This window comes from Perognathus longimembris, chromosome 7 (genome assembly GCF_023159225.1).
Source record: "Perognathus longimembris pacificus isolate PPM17 chromosome 7, ASM2315922v1, whole genome shotgun sequence".
NCBI lineage: Eukaryota > Metazoa > Chordata > Mammalia > Rodentia > Heteromyidae > Perognathus > Perognathus longimembris.
The window spans coordinates 81,618,854-81,633,086 of record NC_063167.1 but is presented as its reverse complement, the minus strand read 5'-3'; the positions used below and the strand labels follow the sequence as shown (position 1 = coordinate 81,633,086).

At 41.9% G+C, this 14,233-nt stretch overlaps 1 protein-coding gene across 1 annotated transcript in view; it reads left to right on the top strand.

The window, feature by feature from the left end:
* The window catches only part of Dbt (dihydrolipoamide branched chain transacylase E2), a 32,082-nt gene that overhangs the window by 3,798 nt on the left and 14,051 nt on the right, over window positions 1–14,233 (top strand). The window contains exons 2-5 of the mRNA XM_048352041.1: window positions 1,543–1,666; window positions 7,692–7,767; window positions 10,426–10,607; window positions 13,271–13,392. Of these exons, the coding sequence (XP_048207998.1) occupies window positions 1,543–1,666; window positions 7,692–7,767; window positions 10,426–10,607; window positions 13,271–13,392 (504 nt within the window). The remainder of the gene's footprint in view (window positions 1–1,542; window positions 1,667–7,691; window positions 7,768–10,425; window positions 10,608–13,270; window positions 13,393–14,233) is intronic.

Genomic DNA, 14,233 nt, shown 5'->3' with positions numbered 1-14,233 from the left:
ATGATGGCACTGATCAGATCTGGCCTCCCTATTACAAATTTAATATTGCCCCAACTACAAAATATATGAAAACTCCATAAGCATGATTTTTAAAATCAGAGGTTTAAAGGTATACACTTAATTTACTACTTTAAGTCTGATTCTAGAAAACAATGTCTTCTTTAGCTAGAAGACTTGAATTTCTTTCCTGTGTGCGTACGTGCATGCACTTGTACTGGGGCTTGAACTCAGGGCCTAGGCCCTGTCCCTTAGTGGTTTTGCTCAAGACTGGTGCTCTACCACTTGAGCCACACTTTCACTTGCAGCTTTTTGCTGGTTAATTAAGGAAAAGAATTGAACAAACTTTTCTACTCAGGCTGGCTTTAAACCAGGATCCTCAGATCTCATCCTCCCGAGTAGCTAGGATTAAATGGACTCTATTGCCTTTTAATACATTTAAAGCAGTAACTTTTCTTGTTCTCTCTCTGTCTCTGTCTCTCTCTCTTTCTCTGTCTGTAGCACTAGGCACTGTTATTTCATGTCTCAGATCTTATAATCATACCTTAGCCCCTTCCTTTCTCTCCAGACTTTACTGGATGTAATCTGCACAATAGAGGTTTACTAGATTGTTTTCCTAATCCCTTTTCCCCTATAACATACCACATGCATTCAAATGTTTATAGTTGTAAACAATTTGCCCCTTGAAGTTTCTTTTTATAAATTTGACCTAGCCAAATCAAGCTGCTCATTGTCTCACCCTTGTAGCTATGATGTCAAGTCTGAGCCCTTGTGCCCAGCTTACTTGTTGAGATGCCATCTTGTATCCTTGTTTCAGGAAGTTTAAAGACTTAAGCAGGAATGAAAGGAAATTTGGGCAATGATCCTAAATAACTGAATAACTCTTTATGGTAGAGTTCGAGTTCTTTTGATGTTTTTGAACACAAATATTTCAGAAAATAACCAGTTTTCATAAACTTGATTGTTCCCACTGCCAAGTATTGAGTTTTTCCTAGATAATTTCTTATTGACACTGTGATAATACACGTTTTAAAACAAAACAAGTTCAATATGTTCTTAAAGAAATAAACCATTAGGGGGGCTGGGAATATGGCCTAGTGGCAAGAGTGCTTGCCTCCCGTACATGAAGCCCTGAGTTCGATTCCCCAGCACCACATATATAGAAAACGGCCAGAAGTGGCGCTGTGGCTCAAGTGGCAGAGTGCTAGCCTTGAGCAAAAAGAAGCCAGGGACAGTGCTCAGGCCCTGAGTCCAAGCCCAGGACTGGCAAAAAAAAAAAAAAAAACCCATTAGGGCCAGTTCCTGGGTTGGCTGATAGAAGGCCTACCTAGCAAGCACAAGACCCTAAACCCTAGTACCACCAAAAAAAGAAAAAAAACAACTTATTTGGGGCTTGGGGTATGGATGAAGAGGTAGAACATCTGCTTAATATTTGTGAGGCCCTAACTTCAAACCCCAGTGCCACTACAATAAAATAATTAAAAATGAAATTATAAGAAGCAATTAAGTTAACTTATAAAGGCAATTTTTGTTTTTCACTTGTAGATTTATGTTCGCTATTTTCAAACCTGTAGTAATGTGCACGTTTTGAAGCCAAAATGTATATGTTTCGTCCGATATCCCTCCTTCAAGTATGGCCATCCACGGTGCTTCCTAAAAACATATGCTGGTAAGTGTGATCTCAGAACAGCACATGGAAATAATGTCTTTTGGGGGAGGAGAGGGGGGGTCATTCTGGGGCTTGAACTCAGGGCCTGGATGCTGTCCCTGAGCTCTTTTGGTCAAGGCTAGTGCTCTACCACTTTGGGCTACAGGTCCACTTCCTTTTTCTGTCTGTCTTTTCTTTCTTTGCTTCTTTGTTTCTCTATTTCTTTTTTTGTAATTTTTTTTTTTTTTTTGGCCAGTCCTGGGGCTTAGACTCAGGGCCTGAGCACTGTCCCTGGCTTCTTTTTGCTCAAGGCTAGCACTCTGCCACTTGAGCCACAGCGCCACTTCTGGCCATTTTCTGTATATGTGGTGCTGGGGAATTGAACCCAGGGCTTCATGTATACAAGGCAAGCACTGTTACCACTAGACCATATCCCCAGCCCCCCTTTTTTTGTAATTTGAATGCTTACCAAAATAAAACCTTATGCTTCTTGAGGTTCTCCCCATGTCAATCTATTTCTCATTTTCTTTTATCCTCCAACTTGCAACTTTCCTTAAGTGCTTGTGTCTTTATTCTGTTGGGATTCTGTTCTTCATCCTCTGACTCTCCCAAGTGTGGTAGCACTGAGAGGAGCTTCCAGTCAAGCTCACAGGAACATCTTCAAGACCTAGTACCTGCTGCCATGTTGCTTGCTCTCATCTTACCATAAGGTGATGAAGCCACCTGAGCCTATGGCTAAATAGACGATTTAATTATCATATTTCCAACTTTTCTCACCTCTGTAAATAACTTGAGAGATTAAGAATTAAATATAAGAAGGGCATAAGAACTTTGATTTCCTGGTATTTTATCAAGTTCCCTAGACTTTTGTTACATAGATTTTTGACAGACATATAAAACCTTAGTATATGCGAGCAATGAAAAATCAAGGAGTTCCAGGCAAACTCTATTCTTCCATGCTTTCACTCCTCCTACCCCCAGTACCAGTATTTGAACTTAGGGCTTTGAGCTTGCTCTGCTAGTACTATACTACTTGAACCATGCCTCCAGCCTGACATTTTGCTGGTTGATTTGGAGATGGAATCTCATGGAGTTTCCTACCTAAGTTGACTTGGAACCAAGTTTCTCTGGATCTTAGCCTCCTGAATAGCTAGGATTTTAGGAGTGAGCAACCAGTACTGACCTTCCATGTTTTTTATATGTCTGCTCCCACAACAACCTTGGACAAGTAAACCTTACTTTCACCACTTTTTCTTCAAGATACGTATGTGTAATTTTGCATATTGTTAGGGATATAACCCAGGGCTTTAATGTATGTTAGGTAAGTGCTCTTCTACTAAGCTATACCTCCCAAGCTAAGATTTCTATTTCTAAATGTGATCTCTCTTTGTTATTTTCTTTTTCTTTTTTTTTTTTTTTTTAATATTTTGAAGACTAGGGGCTGGGGATATGGCCTAGTGGCGAGAGAGCTTGCCTTGTATACATGAGGCCCTGTGTTAGATTCCCCAGCAACACATATACAGAAAACGGCCAGAAGTGGCGCTGTGGCTCAAGTGGCAGAGTGCTAGCCTTGAGCAAAAAGGAAGCCAGGGACAGTGCTCAGGCCCTGAGTCCAAGTCCCAGGACTGGCAAAAAAAAAAAAATTGAAGACTACATTTATTTATTTTGCTAGTCCTGGGCCTTGGACTCAGGGCCTGAGCACTGTCCCTGGCTTCTCTTGCTCAAGGCTACTCTGCCACTTGAGCCACAGTGCCACTTCTGGCCATTTTCTATATATGTGGTGCTGGGGAATCGAACCTAGAGCTTCATGTATATGAGGCAAGCACTCTTGCCCACTAGGCCATATTCCCAGCCCCTCTCTTTGTTATTTTCTAAAGAAAGTAGAAGCTATTTAAGCAGGAACTCCAACTTTCTGCTCCATCCTTAAATACTTGTGATGGGCTTTGAGTTCCTAGATACATGGATCCCAACTTATGTGGGTTCCTGGTTTATCAATTACTATCTGTGTGGTTTTCAACAAGTCATTTAATTTTTCCCAATTCCATCATCTGGAAAGTTGGAATAACAATAGTATTTCATTTATTCTGTGGTTGTAAGAATTCATTCATCCGTCCATCCATTTGTTCAGTATTTATTGCTTAATCACCATGTTCCAGGGTGGCTGCAGTGTATCAGTATGCAAAACAAAGATCTTCATACTTGGGAGGATTAAATAAATTTGAAAATGTGCACCTAGTTTCTTTCAACACTCGTTCTCTTTTTAAGATCATCTTCTTTGGCTTCTTCTCTTAAGTGTCAGTTTTTGAGATGGTCTCCTTCTTTGCCATTCCTCTCCTGTCCCATCTCCACTCATGCTTTCAACTCCCACCAATTCATGGAGAATTTTGGACTCTAGCTATAGCTCAGACATCTCACCAGTTCTAGCTGAACATCTCTATTCTAGTGTCTTATGCATAATTCAAATTCTCCAAACTCTGTCTCCTATAAATCTCTTCTTCCTGTATTGCCTACCTCATAACTAGTTCAGCTAGACACCTAGAGTTGTCCTGCATCCTGTCTCACATCAAGTCAGTTACCAAAGTCTATCAGTTGTACATAGGACATGTTGCTGTCTGTCTCCCTCTGTGTTTCTTTGTGTCTCTGTTTGTCTTGGTCTTTCTGTCTCTGTCTGTGTGTCTGTCTCTCTCTTTCTGTCTCTCTTTCTTGTTTATTTTGTTGGTGGATTTTTGTGTGTGAGCCAGTCCTGGGGTTTGAACTTAGGGCCTAAGCACTCACCTAGCTTTCTCACTCAAGGCCATTGCTCATCCAATTGAGCCAGAGCACCATTTCTGGTTTCCTGGTGGTTAATTGCAGATAGGAGTCTCATGGACTTGCCTGCCTGGGCTGACTTTGAATTGTGATTCTCAGATCTCAGCCTCCTGAGTAGTGAGGATTACAGCTGTGAGTCCCAGGTACTTGGCCTTAGGTACTATAAAAGCTTCATAGAAGGGCTGGGGATATAGCCTAGTGGCAAGAGTGCCTGCCTCGGATACACGAGGCCCTAGGTTCGATTCCCCAGCACCACATATACAGAAAACGGCCAGAAGCGGCGCTGTGGCTCAAGTGGAGAGTGCTAGCCTTGAGCAGGGACAGTGCTCAGGCCCTGAGTCCAAGGCCCAGGACTGGCCAAAAAAAAAAAAAAAAAGCTTCATAGAAGCTTCTGAAAACCTAGAAGCTATGAAAATCTTCAAGGCCTGGGCCCCTGAATTTGCACAACTCCAGATCTACATTCTGTTAATACAGGCAAGTAAGCTTAGCATGGATTTATGAGGTGGTAAAATAGATTCTACCTCTTTATGGGAGCAGCTATAAAAAATTTATGACCACATTAATTTTAACCTGTGGCTCCTGATAACCTTTAAGATAAAGTTCAAGCCTCTTTACATGATACACACAGCCTTCTTACATCTGGGCTGACTTGCCACATACCCTGTCCCCAGACATATTCTTTCACCGTGGTAAGTACTGTCACAGTCCCATGGTCACTCTGTAGAGATGGAATTATTTCTTTTGTGAAAAGTAGAATTACTTATTAAATTTAAGATGTGGAGTCTCAAAAAATGTAATACTTATTTACGAGACAGGGTCTTGCTATGTTGCCCAAGCTGCTTTCATATTTCTGGATTGTAACAATCCTCTAGTCAGAGCCTCCTAAGTGACTGGACTATAGGCATATGCCACCACACCTAGCTCTCACAGTTTTTTGTTTGGTTTTGTTTTTGTTGCCAGTCCTGGGCCTTGAACTCAGGGCCTGAGCACTGTCCCTGGCTTCTTTTTGCTCAATGCTAGCACTCTGCCACTTGAGCCACAGCGCCACTTCTGGCCGTTTTCTGTATATGTGGTGCTGGGGAATCGAACCCAGGGCCTCATGTATACAAGGCAAGCACTCTTGCCACTAAGCCATATCCCCAGCCCCTCTCACAGTTTTTAATATCTCATACCAAACTCCCTGTAGAAAGGCAGCAGTATACAAACTGAACAGCTGTGAGAGGGCCCAGCGTTAGTGAGGAAAGAAGAGGTATTTAATAACTCATGTCAAACAGTATTTTATGTTTACTATTAATCTTAACTCATATATCAAAGAAAATTTTAGAATCTAAAATTGTGTATTTTATAAATAATTATGGTTAGTGGCAGTCTGAAGATAGAGGTGCACTCCTGAATAGGTTCAGAGTGTTGTTGGTCTGGAAAAGTGAGAAAGCCATACCTACTAGGTATTAACCAGGAATCCTTTGCCTTTTGGGAGTGCTTATCCTGTAGTACCATTGGCATTGTGGTATTATATAAAAAGACAGAAAATGAAAAGAGGAAAGAGAAGTGTTAGGGATCATTTGACAGAAATTAACTTAGGCATATAAGAATTTCCATCAAGTCAGCTAGATGTGTAGCTGTTTTGTTTTTAGCCATCAAGAATAGGATGAGTACTGGTGGCTCATGCCTATAATCATAGCTACTTAAGAGGCTGAGAGGAGAGGATCCTCGTTCAAAGCTAACCCAGGCAGGAAAGTCCATGAAACTTTTATTTCTCATTAACCACCAAAAAAATTAGAAGTGAAGCTGAGGTATAAGTGGTAGAGCACTAACCTTGAGCAAGAAAAGCTTAGAGACAGCACCCCAGCCCTAATTTCAAGCCCTAGGACTGGCACATACATGCACACACGCGCGGACACACACATACAAATAAAAATGGGCCGTGCACCTGTGGTTTGTGCCTGAATTTATAGCTATTCAGGACGCTGAGATCTCAGGATCACAGTTCAAAGGACAGCCAGGACAGAAAAGTCTATGAGACTTTTATTAACCAGCAAAAAGCTGAAGTAGAGCTGTGGCTCAAGTAGTAGAACACTAGCCTTGAATGAAAAAAGCTAAAGGATTGCACCCAGGATCTGAGTTCAAGACCCAGGACCGGCACACCTGTATATCAAAAAGTTATAGAAAGTCAAGAGAGATCTAACTAAGATCTGGCTACTGATAGTTAATTGTTTTCATTTCATAAAATAAAATGAGGATTCTGCCAGGTCCCTCTTTGTATATATCTTTGTTCCATTTTCTGTTCACAACTATTGTTTCTAATGTCACTGGTTTGTGGCTAAGGACTTTGGACAAAGCTTGTTTGGTTTGGGGTTCTAGCAGAACCACAGCCACCTGTGCACTCTTGGCAACATCAGAGTCCCTCTTTCTCCGGTTGCTTGTCCTCTTCAACTTCAGGAGGGATGCGTGTGGACCAGTTGTGCCAGAATCCAGATACCCCAAAGACCACCGAGACTGAGATCGATGCAAAAGCAAAGGTGCCGTTTATTAGCGAATGCGCATTTGGGCCAACGTGCTCACCAGACGCAGCTGAGAGACGAGGGCCCTGAGGAAGGGGGTTGCATACTTTTTATGCAAGTGAACAAATAACTTCAGGGGCTTCCCATGTTGGCAGCTATCCCATTAGTCAACCTTCAGCAATGCCTGATATGTCCAAACTTGACTGGGGCCATCTGCACATTTCAAAACAGCAATGGTTTATCCTTGGCTAGGTTAGCTTGCCCCCTATCTGTTGTTTTTACTGGGCCCATACTTGAGGTTTTTTTCCCAGCAACTGTACTCTCATCTTCTCAGAGTCAGTTTTAACTCTAACATGGCTGTTTCTTTTTGAAAATGGAATCACTTTGGTCTTTCACAGTGAGAGAGGAGGGGAAGCCCCTGCCTAGTCAGCCAGATCAGCCAAATCAACCCTGGTAGTGAACATGGTGACTGATGTCAGTCACATTGCTCTCATATCCAGGAATATTACTTAGGAATTTGGAAAACCTAAATTCTGTGTCACTAGGTTGGTACCATGGAATTATTTTGATCTTTAACAGTTATCAAAAATAGCTTTGTTTTTAAAAAGTGAGAAAATGTTGGCAATTTTGAAACCACTTTTAGCTCTGCTTGAGAATGTTTTCTAATTTTAGATGTAAGAACAACTAATGGCAATCTATTCATATTTAGTGAGATAATTTCTCCTTTCTCTTTGAAGCTCTACAAGGACAGGTTGTTCAGTTCAAACTCTCAGACATTGGAGAAGGCATCCGAGAAGTAACTGTCAAAGAATGGTAAGCTAATCTGAAAATGTTTTAAGTAAATGGAAATAAGGAATCAAGTTGAGAAATGTCTTTCTATAATAATGTAATTACTTTGTGTTGATAATATGCTGGGAGAAAACATATACATTGAGGCATTTTATGTAATTAATTAATGACTTCTTCCTGATGCACACAGAGATACTGGGGTTGAACTCAGAGTCCTTAGCTTTTTTATTCAAGGTTGGCTTTCTACTATTTAAGCCACAGCTCCATTTCTGGCTTTTTTGTTTGCTTGCTTTTTGGTTTTTGGCTGTTAATTTGAGATAAGAGTCTTACAGACTTCCTGCCTGGACTGGCTTCAAACTCAGTCCTCAGATCTCAGCCTCCTGAGTAGCTAGGATTACAGGTGTGAGCCACCAGCACCCAGCTCAACCATATTTTTCTGTTTCTTTGAATGTCTATTTTTTAAATTGAAAGCTGGACATTTAAAAATAATGTAGCAAATCAAAAAATCAGTTCCTTTTCTTCCCAAGATTTTTGTTGTTGCTTTTAGGGTGTGAGGTGGGTGGAATGTCATGCGTTTGTTTGTTTAGTGACTTTCCTAGACCAATTCTGAAAAGTCTGTTTTCTCTTTTATTTGCTGCTGCTGCCAAAGCCTATAATTAGCAAAATGATTAGACAGATTTCCTTACATAGTTTGAGCCAATAAGGCTTCAACCCTTTGCCAAGAAATTCTGTTTGCACATTGAACATACCTTCAACCCTCTAGCAATTTGTAGCCCTCCTCCCACCTTTATTTTCTGCTTCCACAGAGCCAATCAGAGGTGATAGATCAGGGCTCTCTCACATCTTTCTTGAGCATGTGCACATCTTGTGAAGAAAGACAGTAAAGCTGAACGCCAGTAGCTCATGCCTGTAATCCTAGCTACTCAGGAGGCTGAGATCTGAGGATTGAGGTTCAAAGACAGCCGAGGCAGGAAAGTCCATGAGACTTATCTCCAATAAACTAATCAGAAAAGGCCAGGAATGGTGCTGTGGCTCAAGTGGTAGAGTGCTGGCCTTGAGCACAAAGGGTGTCAGGGACAATACCCAGGCCCAGAGTTCAAGCCCCACAACTGGCCAAAACAAAAAGAATGAAATACCACTTTTTATTTGTATTATATTATTGATCCTGGGGCTTGAACTCAGGGTGTGAGTACTGCCCTGAGGGTTTGTTTGTTTTTCTTCTTCTTAAGACTAGCTCTCTACCACTTGAGCCATAGCTCCACTTCCAGCTTTTTTTTTTTTTTTTTCCCAGTTGTGGGGCTTGAACTCTGGGCCTGGGCACTGTCCCTGAGCTCTTCAGCTCAAGGCTAGTACTCTACCACTTGAGCCACAGTGCCACTTCCCACTCCCAGTTTTGTTTTGTGTGTTTTTTGTTTTTTTTTTCAAGCAAAAAGATGGATTTATTGGGGAAGCAAAAAGAGAACTGACCGGCCAGAGACACAGCACAGACTCGGGAGCTGAAACTGCGACAGTGAAAAAGCAGGCTGACCAGCCAGAGACACAGTGTAAACTCAGGAGCTAACACTGTGACTGTAAAAAAGCAGGCTGACCAGCCAGGGACATAGTCCAGCTTTTTTTTTTGGCCAGTCCTGGGCCTTGGACTCAGGGCCTGAGCACTGTCCCTGGCTTCTTCCTGCTCAAGGCTAGCACTCTGCCACTTGAGCCACAGCGCCGCTTCTGGCCGTTTTCTGTATATGTGGTGCTGGGGAATCGAACCCAGGGCCTCGTGTATCCGAGGCAGGCACTCTTGCCACTAGGCTATATCCCCAGCCCTAGTCCAGCTTTTTTGATATTTAACTGTAGATAAAAATCTCACAAGGGGGCTGGGGATATGGCCTAGTGGCAAGAGAGCTTGCTTCGTATACATGAGGCCCTGGGTTCGATTCCCCAGCACCACATATACAGAAAACGGCCAGAAGCGGCGCTGTGGCTCAAGTGGCAGAGTGCTAGCCTTGAGCAAAAGGAAGCCAGGGACAGTGCTCAGGCCCTGAGTCCAAGGCCCAGGACTGGCCAAAAAAAAAAAAAATCTCACAAGCTTTCCTGTCTGGACTAGCTTGGAACCACCATCCTCAGATCTCAGCCTCCTGAGTAGCTAAGATTATAGACATGAACCAACAGCACCCCACATGAAATACTACTTTTAAACAATTTAAGAATGTCTTTCAGGGCTGAGAATATGACCTCGTGGTAAAGTGTTCGCCTCATATACATGAAGCCCTGGGTTCAATTCCTCAGCACCACATATATAGAGAAAAAGCTGGAAGTGGCGCTGTGGCTCAAGTGGCAGAGTGCTAGCCTTGAGCAAAAAGAAGCCAGGGACAGTGCTCAGGCCCTGAGTTCAAGCCCCAGGACTGGCAACAAAAACAAAACCAAACAAAAAGAATGTCTTAAAAAAATAATCAGAAAACCTGAAAGTGTATACAATGTTTAAATCCATGAATGGATTTGCAAAATTTTAGCCTATGTCAGGGAGAACCTGGATGCCATTGTCATCTCAAAACACTTCTTGGTGCTCCATGTGGCTGTAAATTGTGGACAGGGAAGCTCCCTGTGGATCTCAGTGTGGCATTTACATCATTAGGGCAAGCACAATGGTGACTCCTCATGTAAAAATGCCCTATGGTTCATGTCTTTTCCTTTCAGGTATGTGAAAGAAGGAGATACTGTGTCCCAGTTTGACAGCATATGTGAAGTTCAGAGCGATAAAGCTTCGGTTACCATCACGAGTCGTTATGATGGCGTCATTAAAAAACTCTACTATAACCTAGATGACATTGCCTATGTGGGGAAGCCATTAGTGGACATAGAGACTGAAGCTTTCAAAGGTACTGGAAATGTGCTCATCTGCTGACCAAGTCGGTTACTACTGTCCTTTTGCCAGTGGGTTCCACAGACAATGACCCTTCGCTGTTCAAAGCCAGCCCAGGCAGAAACGCCTGTGAGACTTGTAACTATTAACAAGCAAAAGGCTAGATCTGGAGCTGTGGCGTCAGTCTTGAGTGAAAAAGCTAGAGGAAAGCACAAGACCCCAAGTTCAAGCCTCGGTACCAACACACACACACACACACACACACACACACACACACACACACACACACACACACAGAAGTTGAGAAGCAGCATTTGAGTTGCAGTAGCCAGTTGGTTGGCTCTTAGTTCTGTAGTCTGTGCATTAATAATTAATATTACAATCGGTTTTCAGAATCACATTTGTAGAATTTATAAAATATCTGATACCTATTGTGTCTATCCATGTGATAGATTTTGGCTTAATAAAGAAATAAAGACACAATTAGAAAATTTACTTGGTTTGCTCAGTGGTCAATATTACTGACCATTATTCTTTATTAATGTAAAATCTTGAGGATTGAACCCATGGTTTCAAGTGTGCTAGGCAAATACTCTGCCACTGAGTTATATTCACAGCTCCAACATGGCCACATTTAGAACCTGAGTCACCCAAGAGTGTAGGTCTAGGACTACACAAATCGGATCTGTTGAGAGAAGTGATCTGTCTGGTTTTTTGTCTGTTTCCTGGTACTGTTTTTTGGGTTGTTGTTTGTGGTTGTTTTTTTTTTTTTCTTTTTCTTTTTGCTAGTCCTGGAGCTTGAACTCAGGGCCTGGGCAACTGTCCCTGAGCTTCTTTTGCTCAAGGCTAGCACTCTACCACTTAAGCCACAGTGCCACTTCTGGCTTTTTCTGTGGTACTGAGGAATCGAACCCAGAGCTTCATGCATGCAAGGCAAGCACCCGACCACTAAGACACATCCCCAGCCCTGGTGCTGGGTTTTGAACTCAAGGCCTCATGCTTATTCAGCTGATGTTCAGCCACTTGAGCCACACCTACAACTCAAAAGTGATAACATTTCAATTTAGTCTTAATTGCATTCTTTGTATATTACACAGGTAATATAGTGAAATCTTCCCTGCTTACTCATAGCATTTTTGTGATCATCAAAGAAAACAATGTGTGTAAACACTTTGGAAATTATTTGAAATGTTATGTAAGAAAGTAATGCTGTATTAATTAAGAGAGCTTTCCTAGCCGGGCACTGGTGGCTCATGCCTGTAATTCTAGCTATTCAGGAGGTTGAAATTTTTTTTCATCATTCATATTTACTAATTGTCATATATGTTCAAATAATTTTCAATATCACATTTAACAATTGCATTTGAAAATAAACATCCAAATAACATAAATTGACACTTCCCCTCAATTATAGATTTCTGAGGTAGAAAAATGAGGAAGTTTTGTTGAAAAGTTTTCACATGTTAAAAGAAACTTCTGAAGATTTATTATATTCAGAGTGTTCAGTACAGTGTCCTGGCCTGAGAAGGCATTCTCAGTGTGTTGCAATTCTCTACAATTGCTTCATTTCCAAAATTGACCTGAGTTTCTATCCTGTGTAAACTTTATAGTATAAAAGGACAGAGAGTGCACATGCTATGCACTCCAACATTAAACCCCACTTGTATTATTCACTTGAATGGAAATGTCTTTAAAGACAACATACAAATGACCAATGAGTACATGAAGGAGATCTTAATGTAAATAAGAATTAGGAAAATGGAAATAAAAAAACACAATAAGGTATAAATCCATTAGAGCCAAGTGTGAGTGGTACATATATGCTGAGATCAGGAGGATCGTGGTTCCAGTCAGCCCAGCTAGAAGGGTCCACAAGTCTCCATCTCAATGACAGAAGCTTTGAGGAGGTGGTATATGTCTTTCATCTCAGTTACAACTGGAAACAGAACAGGCAAATTGCAGTCCTTCCCTGGGCAGGAAGTGAGAAGGAGATGGAAATTTAAGGATCACTATTTGAAGCCAGCCCATGCAGGAAAGTCCATGAAACTCTTATTTCCCATAAACCACCAAAAAGCCAGAAGTAGGGCTATGGCTCAAGTGGCAGAGCACCAACATTAAACAAAAAAAGCTAAGGGGTGGCACCCAGACCCTGGGTTCAAGGAAGGAGGGAGGGAGGGAGAAAGAGGAGTATTTAGGGCATATATTTAGGGTATAGGATTTATAGGATTCTTTATATACATTATTTTTATAGGATTCTTCATATACATTACTTCACATTTAATTCTCTCTCTCTCTCTCTCTTTGTTGTTTTTTTTGTTTGTTGTGGGGCTTAAACTCCAGGCCTAGGCACTGTCCCTGAGCTTTTACACTCAAGGCTACCACTCTACCACTTTGAGCCAAAGCTGCACTTTTGGTTTTCTGGTGATTAATTGGTGATAAGAGTCTGACAGACTTTCCTGCCCAAGCTGGATTTGAACCATGTTCCTCAGATCTCAGCCTTCTGAATAGCTAGGATTATAGGTGTGAGCCATGGCACCCAGTGTGTTTTAGTTATTATAGGCCATTAAGCTTTCATATCTATCATGGAGATAGATAAATATGATCATAGATAGATAGAATAAGATAGATAGATAAGTAGACAGACATTTTTGCTAAAGTTAAGTGTTTCCTTATTGCCAGATTCTGAAGAAGATGTTGTTGAAACTCCTGCTGTGTCCCATGAGGAACACACACACCAAGAGATCAAGGGCCAAAAAACACTGGCAACTCCTGCAGTTCGCCGATTGGCAATGGAAAACAATGTAAGTTGTCTTGCTGTTTAAATCTAGGGTCCATATCTAGCTCTGAAAAACTAGGCCACTTTCTGTGGGCTAGTGAAATGGCTCAAGCTGGGATTCATGAGAAGTAATAATAGCACATGCACACCTGGGAGAGATGAGAAGACATTATGAGGGTGGGGGTATGTGCACGCATGCGCGCGTGCGTGTGTGTGTGTGTGTGTGTGTGTTCTGGTCCTGGGGCTTGAACTCAGGGCCTGGGCACTGTCCCTGAGCTTTTTTTGCTCAAGGCTGGTATTGTGCCACTTAAGCCACAGCTCCACTTTCAACTTTTTTTTGGTGATTAGTTGAAGATAAGAGTCTTGAACTTTTCTGCCCAGGCTGACTTGAAAACACAATCCTCAGATTTCAGGCCTCCTGGATAGCTAGAATGACAGGTGTGAGCCACTGGTGCCTGGTTCATGAACTTTGTACTTCACCTTAATGGAACAATGTGGTTTTAGTCTTCTTAGTGTCTAATAATAGTAAAAGTCACTATTGAATATTTCCCAGTACTAGTATCAGGTCAGATGGATTTGTGATAGGATTTTTTTTTTCCTGCCAGTCCTGGGCCTTGAACTCAGGGCCTAAGCACTGTCCCTGGCTTCTTTTTGCTCAAGGCTGGCACTCTGCCACTTGGGCCACAGCGCCACTTCTGGCCTTTTCTATATATGTGGTGCTGAGGAATTGAACCCAGGGTTTCATGTATGTGAGGCGAGCACTCTTGCCAGTAGGCCATATTCCCAGCCCTGAGATAGGATTTTGAATACTTGATTTTATTGAGAGTGAAAACTGGTTAAGGGAATAAGAAGTTATGATAAGAAAT